General features: G+C 45.6%; 1 protein-coding gene and 1 long non-coding RNA gene across 2 annotated transcripts; both read right to left on the bottom strand.

Annotated features, from left to right (window-relative positions):
- Window positions 1–185: 185 nt before the first annotated feature.
- On the bottom strand, window positions 186–20691 carry LOC103460096 (CD82 antigen-like). The gene is made up of 9 exons (XM_008402092.2): window positions 20552–20691; window positions 11564–11636; window positions 10491–10563; window positions 6709–6830; window positions 6412–6486; window positions 5449–5547; window positions 5154–5342; window positions 4951–5034; window positions 186–1303 (listed from the first exon to the last, which is right to left on the bottom strand). Exons 2-9 carry the CDS (start codon window positions 11624–11626, stop codon window positions 1229–1231), a joined length of 780 nt encoding a protein of 259 aa, XP_008400314.1. The 5' UTR covers window positions 11627–11636; window positions 20552–20691; the 3' UTR covers window positions 186–1228.
- LOC145551203 (uncharacterized) lies at window positions 6922–10484 on the bottom strand. The gene is made up of 2 exons (XR_014087045.1): window positions 7756–10484; window positions 6922–7678 (listed from the first exon to the last, which is right to left on the bottom strand). It is a non-coding gene; the product is annotated as an uncharacterized LOC145551203 (long non-coding RNA).

The raw sequence follows: 20691 nt of genomic DNA, 5'->3' as shown, positions 1-20691 counted from the left end.
TCAATTGTGATTTTATTTCAAGATTATTTTATGCATTTCATTATGTATTCATTTCAAAATGTTATTTTTATGTTGTGACTTTTATTTTGTAAAGCTACTTAGTAAAACTCATTTAAATAGATCATGAAATAAAAAAATCTGATATAAAAACGGATTTAAAAAATAAAAGTCCACAGAAATAAGTGTCAGAATGAAACATGAAGTATTTATTCAAATAAAAGAAAAAGGTACATGAATAAAAAACAGCGAAATAATGAAACAGGGAGCATTTTGTCAATCACTGTTAGAAAATATTTAAAATCTGTATTTTATTTATTTGATGGAGTATGTATTATTTATTAATAAGCGAATTGCCTCATCACTAAAACACAGAAACCAACAAACGGGTCAGAACCGAGTCCTGAAGGTCAGCGGCTCAGTCCAGCTTCAGACCTGCAGGAAAACGTTCTGCTGTTTTTCTTCACCAGTGGAGTAAAACGTTTAGCTTCACTTTGTGAATCAAAGTCACATCAGCATCAACTTCCTGCAGACGGAGGAGTCCAGAACCAGAACCAGAACCAGAACCGCGCTCCAACCAGTAACAATGAATCCTCCAACATGGGACTTTGTTCAGTTTATTGACAAAAACACAATAAATGATGTGAGTACTTTTTCCCTCCACAACGTTTTCATCCCACCAGTTACTACAAAGTTAATCCACTTTTAATTCAGACATTACAAAAACTTTTTTTAAAAATACAGCGAGGCTCAAACGTTTCTGTCAGCTTTCCACTAAGTTCAGAGTTAAACTGGCTGTGAAGCTAAAGTTTAAACTGGAAACCAGTATGTGTAGTACCACTAAACCCAGACAGTCAGGAGCAAATCTTTAATATTACAAGAAACCTGCTGGAGTTCATACAAATAATCCTTAATATACAAAGTACTAAAAACGTTTCACGTGTCAGGAGGCGGGAGTAAAAACCAGCGGAGATCCGATCCAGGCCTGCTGCTCCAACTGGGAGGACTGGGAAGAGCCGCCCAGTCATCAAATTTCTAATTTCATTTTCAGCATCATTTGGATCCGAAAACTACAAACGTTTCTAAAGTGCTTAAAGGAAACTGACAAAAACAGAAGGAAAATCTGATAAAACAAAGAAAATACTCATTATTTAACATATGGACAGAAGTTCAGCAAATCCAGGCTGAAACTGGTTTGACCTCCCAGTTCCTCCCAGTTCCTCCCAGGTCCTCAGTACTTGGGCACTTTGCTGTAATCCTCCTGGAAGTTTCTGCACATGCAGACGGACAGAACCATCCCCAGCAGCTGCAGATCACAGAAACATCTCATTAAACCGGAGCAGCTCCAGCATTCCCGTCCGTCCCGGAGCTGAGGAGTTCCTCAGGGACTCCGACCCGGAGCTGAGGAGTTCCTCAGGGACTCCGTCCCGGAGCTGAGGAGTTCCTCAGGGAGCCGGACTCCGTCCCGGAGCTGAGGAGTTCCTCAGGGAGCCGGACTCCGTCCCGGACGCTCCCTGAAGCCATCAGCAGCTCCGGAGGCTTGAGCACAAAGTGCTGCTACTGTTCAGGTGAAACTGCGATCAGACGTGTGCATGAAGGAAGTTTCACCAGCAGGACGGAGGCGTCACACAGCAGAACTCTGTTCACAGGATTCAACTCCAGAAAAATCTCATCACTCCAGTAATTATTTTCACAAACAGCTTTAATATTTTAGAAACTGTTGTTTCCTGGCCCAGAAGCTGTTATCCTCCATTGGACAATAAAAAGCCTTTTGTACTACAGTATGTAACATGTTTATGTAATTCATAATCCTAAAAGTTATTTCTAATTTTATATTAACGAGAACATGTAATTAAGGAATAATTGTTGAAATGGTAAATTCTCTGCTTATATATTTCAATTATGTAACTTTGAACTGAATGATTACTTTAGAGTATAAAATAAAACTGTTATTACACAAGCAGCTCTGAGTTAAGATCATTTATTGAGTTAATTAGCTTACTGAGCACAACCATGCAGTTCCCACTCTGACCACCAGATGGCATCAAAGCACTTCTACAAGTTTGTGTAATATGAGAGGATCATGCGTCGATCAGCATTTGTAACATTGCTGCTAATTAGCTTCCTTATTTGATCATTTCTGGTCCTAAAATTTCCCTCCAACCGCCGACCCAGAACTTCAACATGTTCCGCGATGTGCGGAACAAACATCGCAAATGTTCGTTCCACGTTGTTCGTTCTGCGATGTTCGTTCCGCTTTGTTCGATCTACGATGTGCGTTCTGCGATGTGCGTTCTACGGTGTGCGTTCTGCGATGTGCGCTCTGCGATGTGCGTTCTGCGATGTGCGCTCTGCGATGTGCGCTCTGCGATGTGCGTTCTGCGATGTGCGCTCTGCGATGTGCGTTCTGCGATGTTCGTTCTGCGATGTGCGTTCTGCGATGTGCGTTCTGCGATGTTCGTTCTGCGATGTGTGTTCTACGATGTTCGTTCTGCAATGTTCGTTCTACGATGTGCGTTCCGCGATGTGCGTTCTATGATGTGCTTCTGCGATGTTCGTTCTGCGATGTGCATTCTGCGATGTGTGTTCTACGATGTTCGTTCCGCGATGTTCGTTCTACGATGTGCGTTCCGCGATGTGCGTTCTATGATGTGCTTCTGCGATGTTCGTTCCGCGATGTGTGTTCTGCGATGTGCGTTCTGCGATGTGCGTTCTGCGATGTTCAATCTACGGTGTGTGTTCTGCGATGTGCGTTCTGCGATGTGCGTTCTGCGATGTTCGATCTACGATGTGCGTTCTGCGATGTGCGTTCTGCGATGTGCGTTCTACGATGTGTGTTCTACGATGTTCGATCTACGATGTGCGTTCTGCGATGTGCGTTCTGCGATGTGCGTTCTGCGATGTGCGTTCCGCGATGTGCGTTCCGCAATGTGCGTTCTGCGATGTTCGATCTACGATGTGCGTTCCGCGATGTTCGTTCTGCGATGTTCGTTCCGCGATGTGCGTTCCGCGATGTGCGTTCCGCAATGTGCGTTCTGCGATGTTCGATCTACGATGTGCGTTCCGCGATGTGCGTTCTGCGATGTGCGTTCTGCGATGTGCGTTCCGCGATGTGCGTTCTGCGATGTTCGTTCTGCGATGTGCGTTCTGCGATGTTCGTTCCGCGATGTGTGTTCTGCGATGTGCGTTCTGCGATGTGCGTTCTGCGATGTTCAATCTACGGTGTGTGTTCTGCGATGTGCGTTCTGCGATGTGCGTTCTGCGATGTGCGTTCTGCGATGTTCGATCTACGATGTGCGTTCTGCGATGTGCGTTCTGCGATGTGCGTTCTACGATGTGTGTTCTACGATGTTCGATCTACGATGTGCGTTCTGCGATGTGCGTTCTGCGATGTGCGTTCTGCGATGTGCGTTCTGCGATGTGCGTTCTGCGATGTTCGATCTACGATGTGCGTTCCGCGATGTGCGTTCCGCAATGTGCGTTCTGCGATGTGCGTTCTGCGATGTTCAATCTACGGTGTGTGTTCTGCGATGTGCGTTCTGCGATGTGCGTTCTGCGATGTGCGTTCTGCGATGTTCGATCTACGATGTGCGTTCTGCGATGTGCGTTCTGCGATGTGCGTTCTACGATGTGTGTTCTACGATGTTCGTTCTACGATGTGCGTTCTGCGATGTGCGTTCTGCGATGTGCGTTCTGCGATGTGCGTTCTGCGATGTGCGTTCCGCGATGTGCGTTCCGCAATGTGCGTTCTGCGATGTTCGATCTACGATGTGCGTTCCGCGATGTGCGTTCCGCGATGTTCGTTCTGCGATGTTCGTTCCGCGATGTGCGTTCCGCGATGTGCGTTCCGCAATGTGCGTTCTGCGATGTTCGATCTACGATGTGCGTTCCGCGATGTGCGTTCCGCGATGTTCGTTCTGCGATGTTCGTTCCGCGATGTGCGTTCCGCGATGTGCGTTCCGCAATGTGCGTTCCGCGATGTGCGTTCTGCGATGTGCGTTCTGCGATGTTCGTTCCGCGATGTGCGTTCTGCGATGTTCGTTCTGCGATGTGCGTTCTGCGATGTTCGTTCCGCGATGTGCGTTCTGAGATGTTCGTTCTACGGTGTGTGTTCTGCAATGTTCGATCTACGGTGTGCGTTCTGCTATGTTGGTTCTACGATATGTGTTCTACGATGTTCGTTCTACGATGTTCGCTATGCGATGTGCGTTCTGCGATGTGCGTTCTGCGATGTGCGTTCTGCGATGTTCGATCTACGGTGTGCGTTCTGCGATGTTCGATCTACGGTGTGCGTTCTGCGATGTTCGATCTACAATGTTTGATCTACGATGTGCGTTCTGCGATGTGCGTTCTGCGATGTGCGTTCTGCGATGTTCGTTCTACGGTGTGCGTTCTGCGATGTTCGATCTACGATGTGTGTTCTGAGATGTTCGATCTACGATGTGTGTTCTGAGATGTTCGTTCTGCGATGTGCGTTCTGCGATGTTTGTTCTGCGATGTTCGTTCTGCGATGTGTTTTCTACGATGTTTGTTCTGCGATGTTCGTTCTACGATATGTGTTCTGCGATGTTCGTTCTGCGATGTGCGTTCTGCGATGTGTGTTCTGCGATGTGTGTTCTGTGATGTTCGCTCTACGATGTTCGTTCTGCGATGTGTGTTCTGCGATGTTCGCTTTGCGATGTGTGTTCTGCGATGTGTGTTCTGCGATGTTCGTTCTGCGATGTGTGTTCTGCGATGTTCGCTTTGCGATGTGTGTTCTGCGATGTGTTCTGCGATGTTCGTTCTGCGATGTGTGTTCTGCGATGTTCGTTCAGCGATGTGTGTTCTGCGATGTTAGCTCTACGATGTTCGCTCTGCGATGTGTGTTCTGCGATGTTAGCTCTACGATGTGTGTTCTGCGATGTTCGCTCTACGATGTTCGCTCTGCGATGTTCTCAGGAAACACAATCGTACCTCGATGAAGGCCACCGCCACGCAGATCCCCAGCACCACGCCGATGTTGGTGAGCAGCCAGCTCTCCATGCTCTTAGAGCAACCCTGAGGCAGAAACCAGACGGGAATTCAGCCGGATAAAACCGGATTCAACTGGAAGTGAATTGAGCTGTATTCGGCCCCATCGGCCCGATCGGGCCGGACCGGGCGGCGCTCCTCATTACCGTGCTGTAAACGGGCCAGTCGGCCGTCTTGGACTTGCAGAGCCAACTGTTTTCTGGGTCGGTGTCGGCCGGGTTCGTGTCGGTCATGGAGACGTTCTGACAGGAGCAGGGGAACAGAAGCTCGGAACTGTTTTTGATCACCTGGTGCACCTTCCAGTCCTCATGGTCTGTCCAGCCGCAGCATTCCATCTGCAGGGAGGTCAAAGGTCATCAAAGCAACAGCTAAAGGAACTTGTTTCTGTCCCGGGTCGGGTTCCGACCCGAACAGAGCGAGGTCGCTTGGCGCTGAACTCACGTTCTTCTGGACGAAGTTCCAGGCCCGCTCCGTGCTCGTGTTGTTGTTGGAGAAACCTTCCAGCACCTTGCTGATGACCTTTGACATCTGATTGTGCAGCTGGAAGACGACAGGAAGTTAGAAAAGCCCGTTTGGTTCTGGTCGCGATCCGGTTTGGATCGGATGAAAAACCAGCACATGAATGAAATAAATCTGCTTTTTCTATAAGTTTAATTTTCTGTTTCCTTCATTCTTATTTTTATTTCTCATCTTTGCATCTTATTTTTATTTCATCGATCGGCTTAATAATAAAACTGTAAAATATTTTCACTTTAGATTTCCTTTTTCTTATTTGGTCTTTTTTTTGGATTCTTTATTTCTATTTAAAATAAATTAAATATTTTGTACACATTTATTATTTTTTATTACATTTAATTAAACTTTTACCATTTAAATTTTTTTTTTTTTTTTTACATTTTAGGGTTTTTATAATTTTATTTACATATTGCTTTATTTTATTTTGCAACATTTGTTTTTTCCTGTTCAAAGATGAACTTTATGTGTTGCCTTTAAAGATGCTAATAAATTTATTTTTCAAACATTTATTTATGCAGCACAAATTCATAATGTCGTCTCCAGGAATTTTAGAAAAAAACTAATCTGAACATAAAATTATTATTATTAATAAAAACAATTTTATAAAATTCACTGAAAATATTGGGAGAGAGAAAGGCTAACATACAATATGATTAAAAATTAAAAAAATATGCAGCAGATTAAAATAAATGTCCCAGTTTGAACAGCAGGGGGGGCCAGAGCACCAGCTGCTGCCTCTCAGGTTGTCCTGTCATGTGATCACCAAGCAGCCAATCTGAGAGCTTCCTGGTTTAACCACAAACTGCCAGCTGAAGTCGACATTTCCTAGAAGAGAAACCGAAAACCTCTAGATAACAATATGACTGAAGAGGAAGTGACATCACTCACCTCTTCCTTCTGGAAGTAGATAAGAGAACCGGCTACGATCTGAGCGATGAGGATCAGAACCAGGCAGGTGAAGTACTGAGGAAGAGGAGAGAGAGGAGGAAGAGGAGGGAGAGGAGGGAGAGGAGGAAGAGGAGGAAGAGGAGGAAGAGGAGGCAGAGGAGGAAGAGGAGGAGGAAGAGGAGAGAGAGGAGGAAGAGGAGGGAGAGGCAAGTTAGGCAAGAATCCTGATCCGACCAAACAAAGTTATTCTGAAATGATCTGGAGGAGGAAATGATCTGGAGGAGCTCCAGGACTCACCAGGCCCAGCACACAGCGGATCTCGTAAATGGCTCCCAGGCAGCCGACGAAGCCCATCAGCATGGAGAACGCACCGACTGCCACCAGGATGTAGCAGGCCACCTTCACAGACGTCACGTTGTCTGAGGAGAAACGCCAGCAGACGTTGCTCAAGGTGAGGAAATGGAGCTGCTGGGTCAGCAAACCTCTAAATAAAGCCATCAATTCTTTAGAAGAACATGAACACGGCCTTCAAAAACCTAAACTTGAACATAATGTTGAAGTTTATCCAACAGAAGTTTTGCCACCTCTGCTGAAAACCACCAAGCAGATCAGCTGGTCTGACCTCAGCAGGCCCTGAAGCCGGAGGAGCTCCGACAGAAACCTCTCTGAATGAACAACCGTGTCAAAATAAACTCGCCGTTTCTCTGTGACTTAAAGGTTGTTCCAGGATCAGACTCACTTCTGCTGGAGCCTTGGTGACATCAGAAGCTTTAAAAGCATCACTGCAGGTTACCTGGATGTTACCTGGATGTTACCTGGATGTTACCTGGATGTTCTCTGGTAGCGTTCAGGACAGTCGGGTTGTTTTTTACACCACATGGAAAAGGTTTCAAACCATCTGAGGTTTTTAAAAGGTGAACCCAACTGGAAAAAGGAAAGAATTAAAAAGTCCAGTTTGCCAAAGGGAGGAACTTTGGGGAACCAAACTGAAAGTGACTGAAAAACCAAGAAAAAACCCAAATCCTTATCGTATCAGATCCATATGATCAGATCTGGAACGCAGCACGTTTTGCAATGCATGATGGGAAAACCAGACACGTTTCTGCACCAGAATCTGCCCACAACATTTTATTTTCATCCATTTGGAGCCAAATATGTAAAATCTTCCTAAATCTGAGCAGCAGAACCAGGACCTGAAGTAGCCGGGTTGTAGTTTCGGTTCCAGCAGCTCCAGACGTCATGAGTCTCTCTGCTGCTTCGGCCTCAGCTGCAGACGCAACAAACAGATCAGCCGGAAACGGGCAGCTTTCAGGTTGATTGTCAAAGTAAAACTAAAATAAAAACCTTCTAATCACAGGAAGAGCTGCTGGGATAACTGGGAAGATCTGGATCCTTCCAGGAATTCACACAGAGAGCCGTGTTTTAGCAGCACTAGCCATGCTAAACGCTAATCTAAGGTTTTTTTATCAAACCTTATTTAAACAAGGTCAGTACAAACCGCATAACAGAGGCAGGTTTCAGAGTGGAAATGCAGAGATTGTTAATGAGAAAAATAATAACATGATAATAATAATGAAACAATAACTGAAATGTTAGGATTGACACAGTTTGACGGATATTTCCATTAATAATTCAGTCAGGTTTTCATATGACTCGATACATTTCAGATTTCAAATATAACTGGAATTCAGATAAAAATTAAAAACTGGAGATGAAATCAGCATTTTTTGTTTATGAATAAAACATTTTGCCAAACTAAATATTAGGTTACAACATATTTCCATTGTTTTGTTTCCAATAATACTCCAAAAGTTCCCATGTCTCTAGAAATAGATTCAGGAAGTGGCATTTTTGATTTGATCCACTTTTCTAAGCAACACAGTATGTTGGTGTGACTGCAGTGATGGAAGAGACCTAAACCATAACCCTAAGTTTCAGCATCACTTTCACAAAATCAGCTGTTATCGTCATCGATATTAAAGCGATTCCTTCTCTTGAAGGGTAAATTACATTTAAAACTTTAAAGTGTTTCTTTAGCTTTTGGTTGGATGGGGAGTTTAAATAAAAAGTTCTCAACCTTTCAATTGATTTTTCATCAAACTTGCAGAGAATGTTATTTTTATTTTTTTCCCAGGGAATAAAGTTTCATTTAAACAGTTTCTAATTGTGTGGTTATTGGATTTTGGATCATATTCCATTAATTAATAAATTGGGTAGTTGTGAGGTCATCGGATGATAAGTTATTATACTTTAAATCTGATTAATAAATGGTTTTTTAAGGCATTGATAACTACATATCTAGTCACCAAAACTAAAAATGTAGCTTCAAACTGTGACATTTATAAATGAATAAATTCTTTGTGGAATCTGCACCGTCACACTCTGAAACGCTGCTCTGTAAAAACCCAAATCATTGCTGCTCATTTCTGGCGGTGAAACTTTACAGCGACCGGATGAACTCGGAGCTCAAATCGGCTTCCGTCCGTCTCCGTCTGACTCGGCGCCATCTTGGTTGAGTCTGGCTCATCACCGATTGGCTGCGGACGTCACTGCGACCCAATAACCGCTTCATGAAACGTCCCATTGAACGTCGTGTTATTTTCGTTCAGGCACACAGCTGGGCAGCCCTGAGAGCGCGGCTGATGCAGAGTAAGGCGGTGACGTGATGCATGCTGATGCTGGCCGCAGCAGAAAGGAGCCAGTGTGCGGCCGGCGGAGGACACCTGCTGAGCGGACAGAGGTCCTCAGTGACGCCGGCGGCCCGGATCCCGCGCCGTTACACTCGCTCTGTGTTCGGCTCCGTCATTCTGCTCCTCAGCCTTTATGTCCGCTGACACTGCGCGTCTCTTTCTGCTCATCCTCACCGATGGCGTCTCCATCAGCGCGTCTCATAAACACTCAGCTCTTTGCATCGTGAACATTAAACCCGGTTAGATTTAAACGTCCTCTGCCTACTTCCTGCTGTCAGACAGGCTCCACTGCGGTTAGTCCCGTCTGGACCAGGAGGACCGGCTTGGTTCGGAAGCATGTTTCACCCTCATCATGAACCATGGATGCTAGCTAGCGCTGGTTATTTGGAGGATTCGTGATCTACGGTACGGTGGCCGACAGGTGTAAACGCACAGCAGACATGCATGATGCAAACTCCAAAACGCGCAAATACACAAAAAACAGCTGCAACAGAGAAACTCTGCAAACAGACAGAGAAACTCTGCAAACAGACAAAATGCTGTAAAGGAGGAGAAGTTCAGACTAGAGCGTCTTCCTCTAAACCTGAAGCTAATCTCTGATCATCACGATCGGCTGGCGGCCGCAGCGCAGCCGCAGCGCAGCGCTGCGGCTGCGGATCAGACTGCGTCAAACCGCCGCGTTCAGCAGACCAAACAGGAAGTTGTGACGGTTTGTCGCCGTTTCTTAGTTATCACACTCTGAAGTTTCAATCCTGGATATTAAGCCTGTCAAAGTTCTGAATCTGCTTCAATCCTGTGAAATTATTCCATCTTTTAAAGATTAATTAAACCCCAAATCAACTTTCTGTTGCAGATAAACTGTATAAATTCCTGCTTAAGGATTTTATCTTTATGTTTCTATGCAAATTGTACTTTTTTCATGCAAGTTTGTTTAATTAATTTTTACCTAAAACCATCGTGGTGCTGCTCTCTAAATAAAGCAGTTTAAATGTTCATGTCCAGTTAAAGTAAATGTAATTTATGAGTCATGTGATGCGTTTCATTTCGGTGTAGTGGAGAATCAGCTGTGGAGAATAAAGCCTTAAAATCAAGTCCAGTTTGTGTGACTCTGTTATTCTGCTTTCACTGCATTTATAAATAAAATGGAAATATTGACTTGCTCATTTGAGGTTTAGTCAAAAAGAATCACTTTAAAGGAGATGGATTTTGTTTTTATTAAATATCTGCAGCTCATTTTTTCTGTCACCAACAAAGAAAACCTAGTTTACAAGACAAAGCTTCAAAATTCATGCTAAATGTAATAAAAGTCAAAGAACAAGAAGCTTTAGTCAGAAAAACATTTGAGCTGCTTGAACTGGGAAGTGAGCAGTCGGCCGATGGGACACTTACTGATGACCACAGTGAAGCTCTCGTTGTCCAGGAGGAGCCAGAGTCCGAAGCCCAGGACGGCAACGCCGAGCAGCTGGAGAGCCGACATGAGAACAGAAGTCAGGACGTCTGGGTCCAAAAATACACGTCCACCAACACAGCACCGACCTGCTCAAAGGGTTACTAAACACTTTCATTTAAAAACAGTTGCAGCTAAAAGGAGGAGGAAAAATAGCCGCTACATCCAGCTAAATGCTAGCTGACTCATGCTAACATTAGCTTGGAAAAGGAATCCAGCTTATTTTCAAATATGACAAGTATCAAACGCGTATGAATAAAATGTGAAATTAGAGAAGATTTTATGTTTGCCTGCTGTTAGCTTGTTTTAGCTAACGGTAAACTGCACTAGCTAAGCTAAACTTATTAAGCTAGCACCACTCTTCTCTCATGTTTTAGCTTGACCTTTTCAGTCTTCAAAACCTTTTTAAGGAGGTGGTTTGTTTTCCAGATCATTAATTCATAACCAAATGCTGGAATTTCAGTTACAAGTTTCTTAACTTCAAATTGGGCCGATATGAGTTTCAGACAGATGAGAAAATGTTTCCAGCAAAGTCTCCTGAAATCAGAACCTAAACCATTTTCACCACCATCAAGCTAAACAAACAAATCAATAAAAAGCATAAACTCCCTTCAGTTTAGTTTTTCATAGACATTTAAATAAACCAACCACATTATAGGAACAGCTGAAAGTAATTGGATGGGAATTCTAGGTATAAATTTTCTACTTTTATTAATTAAGTGAAATGTCAGTTTGTAAAATAATCTGCAAACTTACAACAGACCTTCAGCTAAAAATGAACTAATAAAGAGAGAAAAACTGAAGTGGAAGAAAAATCATTCATGGTTCCAAACAGTTTTATACAAATAATAATCTGAAAAGTGTGGAGTGCATTTATATTCAGCTTTTTCATATTAATTTGACTGAGAAACGTCTCCAGCTTAGTCAGGTTGGATGGACAACATCTGAGAAAATCAGTTTTCAAGTTTAACGAAAGATTTTTATAAGTAACCGAGTCAGACAGCAGAAAACTCACGAAGAAGATGAGGTTGAACAGGAACAGGAAGTACTTGCTGACATTCAGGCACTTTTTCCCCATCGTGCTTTATCTGCAAACATGAGGCAGAGAAGCAGAAATGAACAGAAGCAGAAAACCAGCAGCTCTACTGGTGGTAATGGAAACCAGCATGTAGCTGTACTGGTGGAAAGCAGCTGCAGCTCATTCAGATCGATCCGTTTAAAACAAGCCGCCACCGACTGACTCCTGGTTGTGGAAAATCCAGCATGACCTGAATGCACCACAGGCTCTGCTGTCCGATAAATCCATGGCGATCCGGTGAAAACCGCAGCGAAGCCGACCCGGTTAGGCAGGAACTGGGTCACCGTTTCAGAACCACAGGGCCGAATGCTTCCAATATTATATATACATTTACATTATATATACATTATATTTTCTAATTGGAGATGCAATGAGAAATCGGCTCGTATGGAAACCCATTGCTGCCGAAAAAGAAAAAGCCCAACAGAAAGTCATAATTCAGTTTTAAAGTTTAATTACAAGAACATAACTCAGCCATGACTTTTGTTCTCCGAGTTATGACTTTAACTTTCATGTTTCCTTTGATGCTGGAATCGGGTTTCCAGATGATTTTTTATATTTTCTCCTCCAGCAGTTCTCTGGATCCGTTTCTGTTCAGAAATATCTTCAAAGTTTTACATTTAATTCATAAACAAACTCATAAATCTCTTATTTTCATCCGTTTTCTGAGATGATGAAGAGCAGACGGCTTCGAGGCTCCAGAGCTCCAGGTTCTGGTTCTGGTTGCAAACATGACAAAGCTTTCATGGTTCAAAATGAAGAAGCGGTTCTGAAACAAAGGCGCCATTAAAAATAGAAGCAGCGTTTGTTCTGCAGCTGGGAGAGGGAAGCAGAACCGGTCCGGAGCGCTGCTGGGAACCCAGAAGGTTCTGGTTAATGAGCGGTTCTGGAATTCAGAGGGCGTTTAAAACGAAAACCAGCTGCAGAACAAAACCAGCCGATAGTTCTGAGGAACATGGCCCGGTCCCGACCCGATTCTGACCCGGTCCCGACCCGATTCTGACCCGGTCCCGACCCGATTCTGACCCAGTTCACAGGTTCTTGGGCAGAACCTGCAGTCAGCTCCTGCAGAGCCGCCGGCAGCCACGAGGTGAACCTAGTACGTCTCTAAAACTGCAGAATTTAGCATTCTTGTTGCCATGGAAACGTACAGCGTAGCGGTACCGGTCAGAACCGGACCTGGAAAACGAGTCGGTGATGAAACTCAGACAGTTTGATGATTCAACTCAACAGAACCGAAGAACAAAGAAACTTCATGAAGCATTTCAGAATGTTTTCCCTCCTGGTCGACCCGGTTCTGGTTCGACCCGGTTCTACTGGAACCAGAACATCTGCTCCACCTCCAGCTGCTCTGAGTCAGACCAACCTGTTCCCCTCCTGGCCTGTGGGGGCGCTGCACCAAGAACCACTGAAGGAAACGACACAAAAACCTCTGAAGACACTGAGAGCAACTTCCTTCTTCACCAGATGGAAACAAGATGGAGGATTTTAGCGGTTGGAGGATTTCTCTTTAGGCTAAAGACCAGGAGCCATTTCTGCTGCTAGCGCTAGGCTAGCACGTTAGCTTTGATTACCCAGAATGCCCAGCGCTGTGGTCCACTTCCTGCTTTTGGAGCGGTCTCTGGTCCGCTTAGCGTTCACATTCAAACCAAACCCAGACCAAGGTCTGGAGGACCAGAGGTCAGAGGTCGGTTAGCATTCACACCAACCGGACCGGACTTTCTAAACAAACGGACTGGAGTTGGACTGAATGATGCAGCATTAGAGAAGATTTTCGTTCATTTTTAAGTAAAAACTGATGAAAACCTGCAGAAAAGCTGTTTCTATCCTAACGTTAACATCAGATCCAGATCCTGATCCTAATCCTAATCCTAATCCAAATCCAGATCCTAATCCTAATCCTAATCCAGATCCAGATCCAAATCCAGATCCTGCAGTTTCAGTGATTCATGAACTCCTTCCTGATTGCAGCTGCAGGTTGAAACACAACAACAGACGATTCTGATCAACGCTCCTTCATCTCCTCCTCCTCCTCGGTACCAGGCACCGGCCCGGCCCGGTCCGGTCCGGTCCGGCCCGGCTCGGTGACGCCACCCAGACAGATAAACATCAGCCTTCATCTTCCTCGTCTCGCTGCTCATCAGTGGGAGGAGAAAACCTGCTGGATCAGAGGCACTAAGGTGATCCTGCCGGACCAAACCGAACCAGAACCAGAACCGCTACATGAAGCCGACCAACAGAACCAGAACCGCTACATGAAACCAACCAACAGAACCAGAACCGCTAATGAAGCCGACCAACAGAACCAGAACCGCTTTACAAGCTGAACAGAACCGCCAGCCCGTGTAGAACTGGACTTTTGCTGAACTTAAATCTGAACGTTTCCAGTTTCGCTTCACATTCTGGAAAAAAAATCTATTTTAATTCCTAAAACCTGTTGCTGACTTTGAGGAAGTAAAATGTTCATTTTGTTGTTTGTTTATTTTACGTGTTTCTAATAAAGTTCAGTGATGAGAATCTGCAGACCGTCCTCCAACCCGCCTGGCACCAGAACCAGAACCATGTCTGGGTTTTTGCTCCTGGTTCCGATTCATCCTCAGGTCTGAGCCGTTCGGCGCCTTCTGGGTCGGATCGGCTTCCCGACCCGTCCTCGCCTGGAGAACTTCCTGAACATCTGAACAGGAAGTGGTCAGAGGCCAGCGCTGCGTCACTGACTGCTGCAGCAGCAAGTCATCCGTTCACGGAGGCGTTCCCGCTTCCCGGCACCAGAGGACGACCTCTGACCCCAGTCTGCTGCCGTCGTATCAACCTTCACACCACTCGGGTCCGAAAGGTTCTGGTCAGGTCTGCAGAACCAGAACCAAACCAGGGGAAGCAGCTTTCAGCTTCTAGGAACCAGTGAGGAACCAGTTAGGAACCAGTTCGAGTCGCTCTGATCGATACGAGACGGATCAGAGGTCAGAGGTCAATATGTTTGGTGTGTGTTAATTATGTTGCCGATGTTTGTTTCTGGTTTCTCCATCGATGACAGCCTGACGTTTTTATCATGTAAAGCACTTTGAACCTCCCTGAGGTCCGGTTCTGCAGTCCTGGTCTGGTTCTGCGGTCCCGGTCCGGTTCTGTGGTTCCGGTTCTGTTGGACATAAAGCACCTTTCATGCCGTCTTTCTGCAGGGAAACAAAAGCGAAACCCGATCCGCCGCCGCCGCGCGGCTCTGGGTGGGAAGCGGCGATTTGTCACGGCGAGGCTCTGACACCTGACACCTGGGTGAAATCTGTCAGCAGGACCAGGAGCACAGATACACCGGCTGGTTCTGACCCAAACACACTGGGAGAACTGGGAGGACTGGGAATGCTTCTTCTGTTAAATCCCAGAATCATCAAAATAACCCAGAATAATTATTAATCAGCAGAGACAAGTTGACCCAGAAGTTCTGGTTCTGGACTGTAAACAGAAAGGTCACCAGTAGGGTCAGTAGGGTCACCAGTAGGGTCAGTAAGGTCACCAGTAGGGTCAGTAAGGTCACCAGCATCATATGAGTTTGAAAACATTTCTCTGTTGTGCCTGCTGCTAGCATGGCTGCTAGCATGGCTGCTAGCATGTGCTTGTTCGAAATGAACATTAGCGCGTTCTTCTTTGATTTCCCATTTTTAATTCCAATGATTCACTTCCTGCTATAGAGCCCCCTGGTGGTTGAAGAAGAATCCACAGAAAAGACGCATGTTCAAAGTGTAGGAAAAAAGTAGCAGCTTACAGTGCGGAAAATACGGCAGGTGAAATTGGATAATTTCCACGGCACACCTGACGATCACTCACGGTACACTAGTGTGCCGCGGCCCAGTGGTTGAAAAACACTGATCTAGACCACCGAACCCCAGACCAAGACCAGCACCCCGTGCTACATGACACAATAAAATTAAGTTGATCAAAATTGCTTCTCAAATTGATCTGAAAGATCCACATTTCCACAAAAAACCCTAGATATTAAATACTTAGAGCTGAAATCAATGTAACCAGTGACAATTCAAACTCTTCTTCATTCTGTTTTGCTTTCATCTCTGTGCCACAATCCGCAGAGGTCTCCTGCCATCCCTAAAAAGATAACGCCCTGGGCGGTTGCCCATATTGCCCATGTCAGAAACCACAACTCTCTGCACCATTAAACATAGTAATTAACGGTAAACAACGCTAACTATGAACACTGTCCAAGGCACAATAAGCAAGAAGTAACCAAGCAGGAGGAGGCGACTGTCCTCACCCTCCTGCTGCAACGTCTGCCGCCATGACAGGAGACGAAAACAAAGAGCAAAGAGCATGCTCTGCGTTGCTACGTTCTTGTTTTATTTATTCACCAATTAAATAAATCTTTATATTTTAATGAAATAAAATAATAATAGCTACTGCAGTGCACGCAGAGCATTACAAGAACAAAGAACGGCTCTCAGTGAGGCTTCAGTCCCATCAACCTTAGTAAAGATCCGTCCAGAAGAATCGGATCGTTCCTGAATATCGTGCCACTTTATTGCACTTTGGTACCGGCGTTGTCCCATATCTGCGACACCTCAGTCAACACCTCCACACAATAATTCAGCTCATGAGTGACAACTTTTATCATCGCAGATGCAGCATGTGTCTCAGTACAGCTAGCTTAGCTAGCATCACGTCCACAGATCTTACCTTTCTTCAAGCTTTCCTTTTAAAGTGACGCTAAAAATTGGACGAAGTCCCACCGTCTGTGAAAGCGAAGCGCTGCTGATTTTACATGTCGCCATATCAATTTATGCAGCCATTATCGATCAGACAGACATCTTCTCCCGCTCAGAGGAAACCACTGCGCATGTCTGGAGCTCCGCAGCGAGTAAAGGTGGAGCCGATGGGTGACAACAGACACTAAGTCATGTTATTGCTGGGATTTTACGGCGCCACCTTAAATCCCTGAACTTCACATTTTAACGGACAAAAAGAGCAACGCGACTTGGATGTAAGGAGTAACGTGAGAGTTTGTAGAAATGTAGTGAAGTAGAAAGTACAGATACTTACTGTAAAATGTAGTGGAGTAAAAGTAGAAAGTAGCCATTATTAAATCTACTTAAAGTACAGATACATGGAAATTGTACTTAAGTACAGTAACAAAGTACTTCGTTTCTTCCCACCACTGCCTAATACTGTGATTGTGTGAACTTCCAAACCTGTTACAGTAAATAAAGTTTCAGGGTTTGACAAACTTCAGCTGATTGATAATTTAATGTTTTACGTAGAGATTTTACTTCTAGAGTGAAACAGCACAGACTGACTCCTGTCTGCCGATTAAACAATGAAGGTTTAAACGTGAATTAAATCAGAAACTGAATGTTTTTCTGTCTGAATGTCTGATCAAACATTAGTGCAGTTTATGGAGGAAGATTAGTGTCAGATCCCAGCACAGAAAGGAAAAACCAGTTTGATCAGGTTGGAGCGGCCGTGCCGGTTTCCATGGCGACGCTGAAGCCAGAGGGCCCACAGAGCGATCCACAGGTGTGTCACGCTACCTCGTCTCCACGGCGACGGCTGGTGCGTGATGATGTCATCGTGTTTTCATTTCTGCGTCTGGCAGAAAAACCTGGCAGTTTTTAAATTGGTGTTCCAGAGCAGTTTCAGACTGGATTCAGACTGGATTCAGACTGGATTCAGATCTGGATTCAGACTGGATTCAGATCTGGATTCAGATTTGGTTTCAGCCTGGATTCAGATCTAGATTCAGACTGGACTCAGATCTGGATTCAGATTTGGTTTCAGACTGGATTCAGATCTGGATTCAGACTGGTTTCAGACTGGATTCAGACTGGATTCAGATCTGGATTCAGATCTGGATTCAGATATGGATTCAGATTTGGTTTCAGCCTGGTTTCAGACTGGATTCAGATCTAGATTCAGACTGGACTCAGATCTGGATTCAGATTTGGTTTCAGACTGGATTCAGACTGGATTCAGACTGGTTTCAGACTGGATTCAGACTGGATTCAGACTGGATTCAGATCTGGATTCAGATCTGGATTCAGACTGGTTTCAGACTGGATTCAGACTGGATTCAGATCTGGATTCAGATCTGGATTCAGACTGGATTCAGATTTGGTTTCAGACTGGATTCAGATCTAGATTCAGACTGGACTCAGATCTGGATTCAGATTTGGTTTCAGACTGGATTCAGACTGGTTTCAGACTGGATTCAGACTGGATTCAGACTGGATTCAGACTGGTTTCAGACTGGATTCAGATCTGGATTCAGACTGGATTCAGATTTGGTTTCAGCCTGGTTTCAGACTGGTTTCAGATCTGGATTCAGACTGGACTCAGATCTGGTTTCAGACTGGATTCAGATTTGGTTTCAGACTGGATTCAGATCGGATTCTACACTCCAGTTCACACTGCTCTGGGATCTGGATTGTTAAAGGTTTAGGACACTGTTTTAAACCAGTTTCAGATCTGGTTTGAATTCAGACCGTTTTAAACATGTGAATCTGGTTTTTCTCTGATTTTACATCCAGTTTTATTGGATCAAAACCGTTAAAACGGTCTCAAACCGGTTTGAAACCCAGTTTGGGTCTGGGTTGGTGGATGTTTGTCCGGTTGGTTCCAGCGCTGGAATCTGACAAGATTGAGACCCGGTTGTGGACCCGTTTCGGGTCGGGGTGAACAGGTCCGGTTCTGGAGGTTTGGACTCCCTGGCCTTTTCTCTGGATGTGAGGAAGAGGAGCGTTGAGCCTCTGCTCGTCTTCGTCGTGTGAGGAAGATGTTAAACTCCATCCAGCCCGATTCCCTGCAGCGATATTCCTCGGAACCGGCTGATCCGGTTTGGAGCCAGGAGTGCCTGAGAGCCGAGCTGAGCGTGACTCAACAGGACCCAAACGTTCCCGCTCCGGTCCGACCTCCAGCGGCCCCAAACCTCATCAAGGTCACAGACACGAGTCGGATTCATCGACGGCAGCCGCTCTGACCCACATCCACCAGCGCCGGGGGGGAAGCGGGGGGCCCAGGGCCCGGTCCGATCGAGACGCTGCACTGGGTCACCAATTAAACATTGATCCGTCTGAGCCAGACTTTTTCCACCAGTGGCAGAACCATCAGAACCAGCTGAGGTTCTCAGGATGAAGATGTGAAAGGTCCAATCAGAACCAGGCGAGTCGCCACAACGCTGCTGGACGATAAAGTATCGTCAGAAACAATCACAATTATTCCCATTTGCATGAAATCTTCAGTTTGAAGGATCATTTTGTTTCCAGACTCCAAGTTTATTTCATTTGTTGTTTCTGTTGTTTTGTTTCTTTATTTTGGATCTAAAACGTTTTCCAGCTCCAGCGTTAAAGTTCATTAGAGTTTAAAGTTTATTTATTGTTGAGAAATGCAGTTAGCATTTCAGTAGCTGGTCTGAGGAGCAGCATGAACTTCGGCTCTGCAGATTTTATATTTCTGAGTAAAACGACGATCTGCTGTTACATAAATGGGCAGACATTTTGCTTTCCGTTCTCAGGTTTGGACTGAACCATTTCAACACGGCTGCAAGCAGAAGTACTGATGGTTCTTCTTCTGGCCGGATCCGGTTCTGCTGCTTTCATTCTGAGCAACATGGAGGTTTGGGCAGTTATTCAGCTGGGTTGCTATGACGACTCAACTCACACCTCAGGTCACATGACCAGAACAGAGGAAACGCTGAAGCAACCGCTGGCAGGAAACCTGCACCACGACCCGGTTTATGACCGGCTCCAGAACCGGCTCCAGAACCTCCAGACCCGGTTCTGTTGGTGTTACAGAGACTTCATATTATTCTGACTTGAGGAAACTTTTCCTGATAATTCCTTTTCTCTGAACAGTTCCCATCCAGAACACAAACTTCTGAGAGCCATCTTGGAGAACCACACGGTTCTGTCCGGTCCGGTCCAGCCCCTGGTTCTACGCCTCAACATGAAACTGCATCAGAACTTTAGGAGATTGATAATCGATCGATAGGTTAAACCGATCGTATCCATATTTAGCAGAGCAGAATCGGAATCAGTTGAAATGGAAAAACAAAAACATCCAACAGAACCGAGACGAAGCCCAGAGGAACCGGAAAGAACCAACAAACCAAGCCAGAGACCCGACTGACTCTGATCCGATGTGTGAAATATTCCGGGTCCAGTCTCACGTCCAACACAGAACCAGAACCACAGACTTTACCATCAATCTAACGGTTGCTATGGCGATTCCCACCTTTTCCAAAGAGAACATCAGCGTTGATCAGTTCTGGAGGAATTCTGGGTCCTTCTACTGTGAAGGATCCTGATCCAATTCTGGAACCAGGTCACAGAGTTCTGGTCCACAGAACCATCCCTGAACAATTCAGATCCACACAGAGTCCAGTTTCTGGTTCTGAGTGGAAACAGAGGAGGGACTACTTTCTGCCGTGGAGGAATCACATCATGACATGTTGGTGCTTCTAAAACTAAAATGGATCCGGGTTCGGGTTCAGGTTCTGTCCAGGTTCTGGGAGGTCCAGAACATGGATTTATCTGACCTGGGTCGGCGGAACCAGCAGAATGGATCAGAGCGCATCTAAAATTCTGAACGGGACGCAACAGCTCCACACCGAACTGGACCGAACCCGAACAACCAGAACCAGAAACCAGATCCGAACCGGCTCTGCTCTGAAAGTTATGGGTTTCCAGTTCGGATCAAAGTCCAGCTGAATCCGCCTGACTGGCTTCAGTTTCACTTTCCTCAGACTAACCTCCTTCAGTCAGAACCGAACAGAACAGAACCGACGGAAACGCAGTCAAACCCAGCAGAACCGAGCCTCCCCCCCTGATCAATCCGAACCTGATCACCCGAGCAGCCGCGCACGCCTCGTGTTCACCATGGCAGACAGACGGAACCGGTCCGGGTTCGGGTCCAGACTTACGGGTCACTCACCTGTTGTTCCGGCGGCGGCGCGGAGAGAAGCGGGTTCTGTGCGGGTTCTGTGCGGGACTCTGCGGTTCGGACTCTCTGACCTGCGGGTCGAAGTGAACAACGAGGCGACAGCGACTGTTGAGACCGAGAGAGGAGGCGGA

This window comes from Poecilia reticulata, chromosome 3, assembly GCF_904066995.2.
Source record: "Poecilia reticulata chromosome 3, P_reticulata-male-v2, whole genome shotgun sequence".
Lineage (NCBI taxonomy): Eukaryota > Metazoa > Chordata > Actinopteri > Cyprinodontiformes > Poeciliidae > Poecilia > Poecilia reticulata.
The sequence above is the reverse complement of the archived record's forward strand: the minus strand, read 5'-3'. Positions and strand labels throughout refer to the sequence as shown.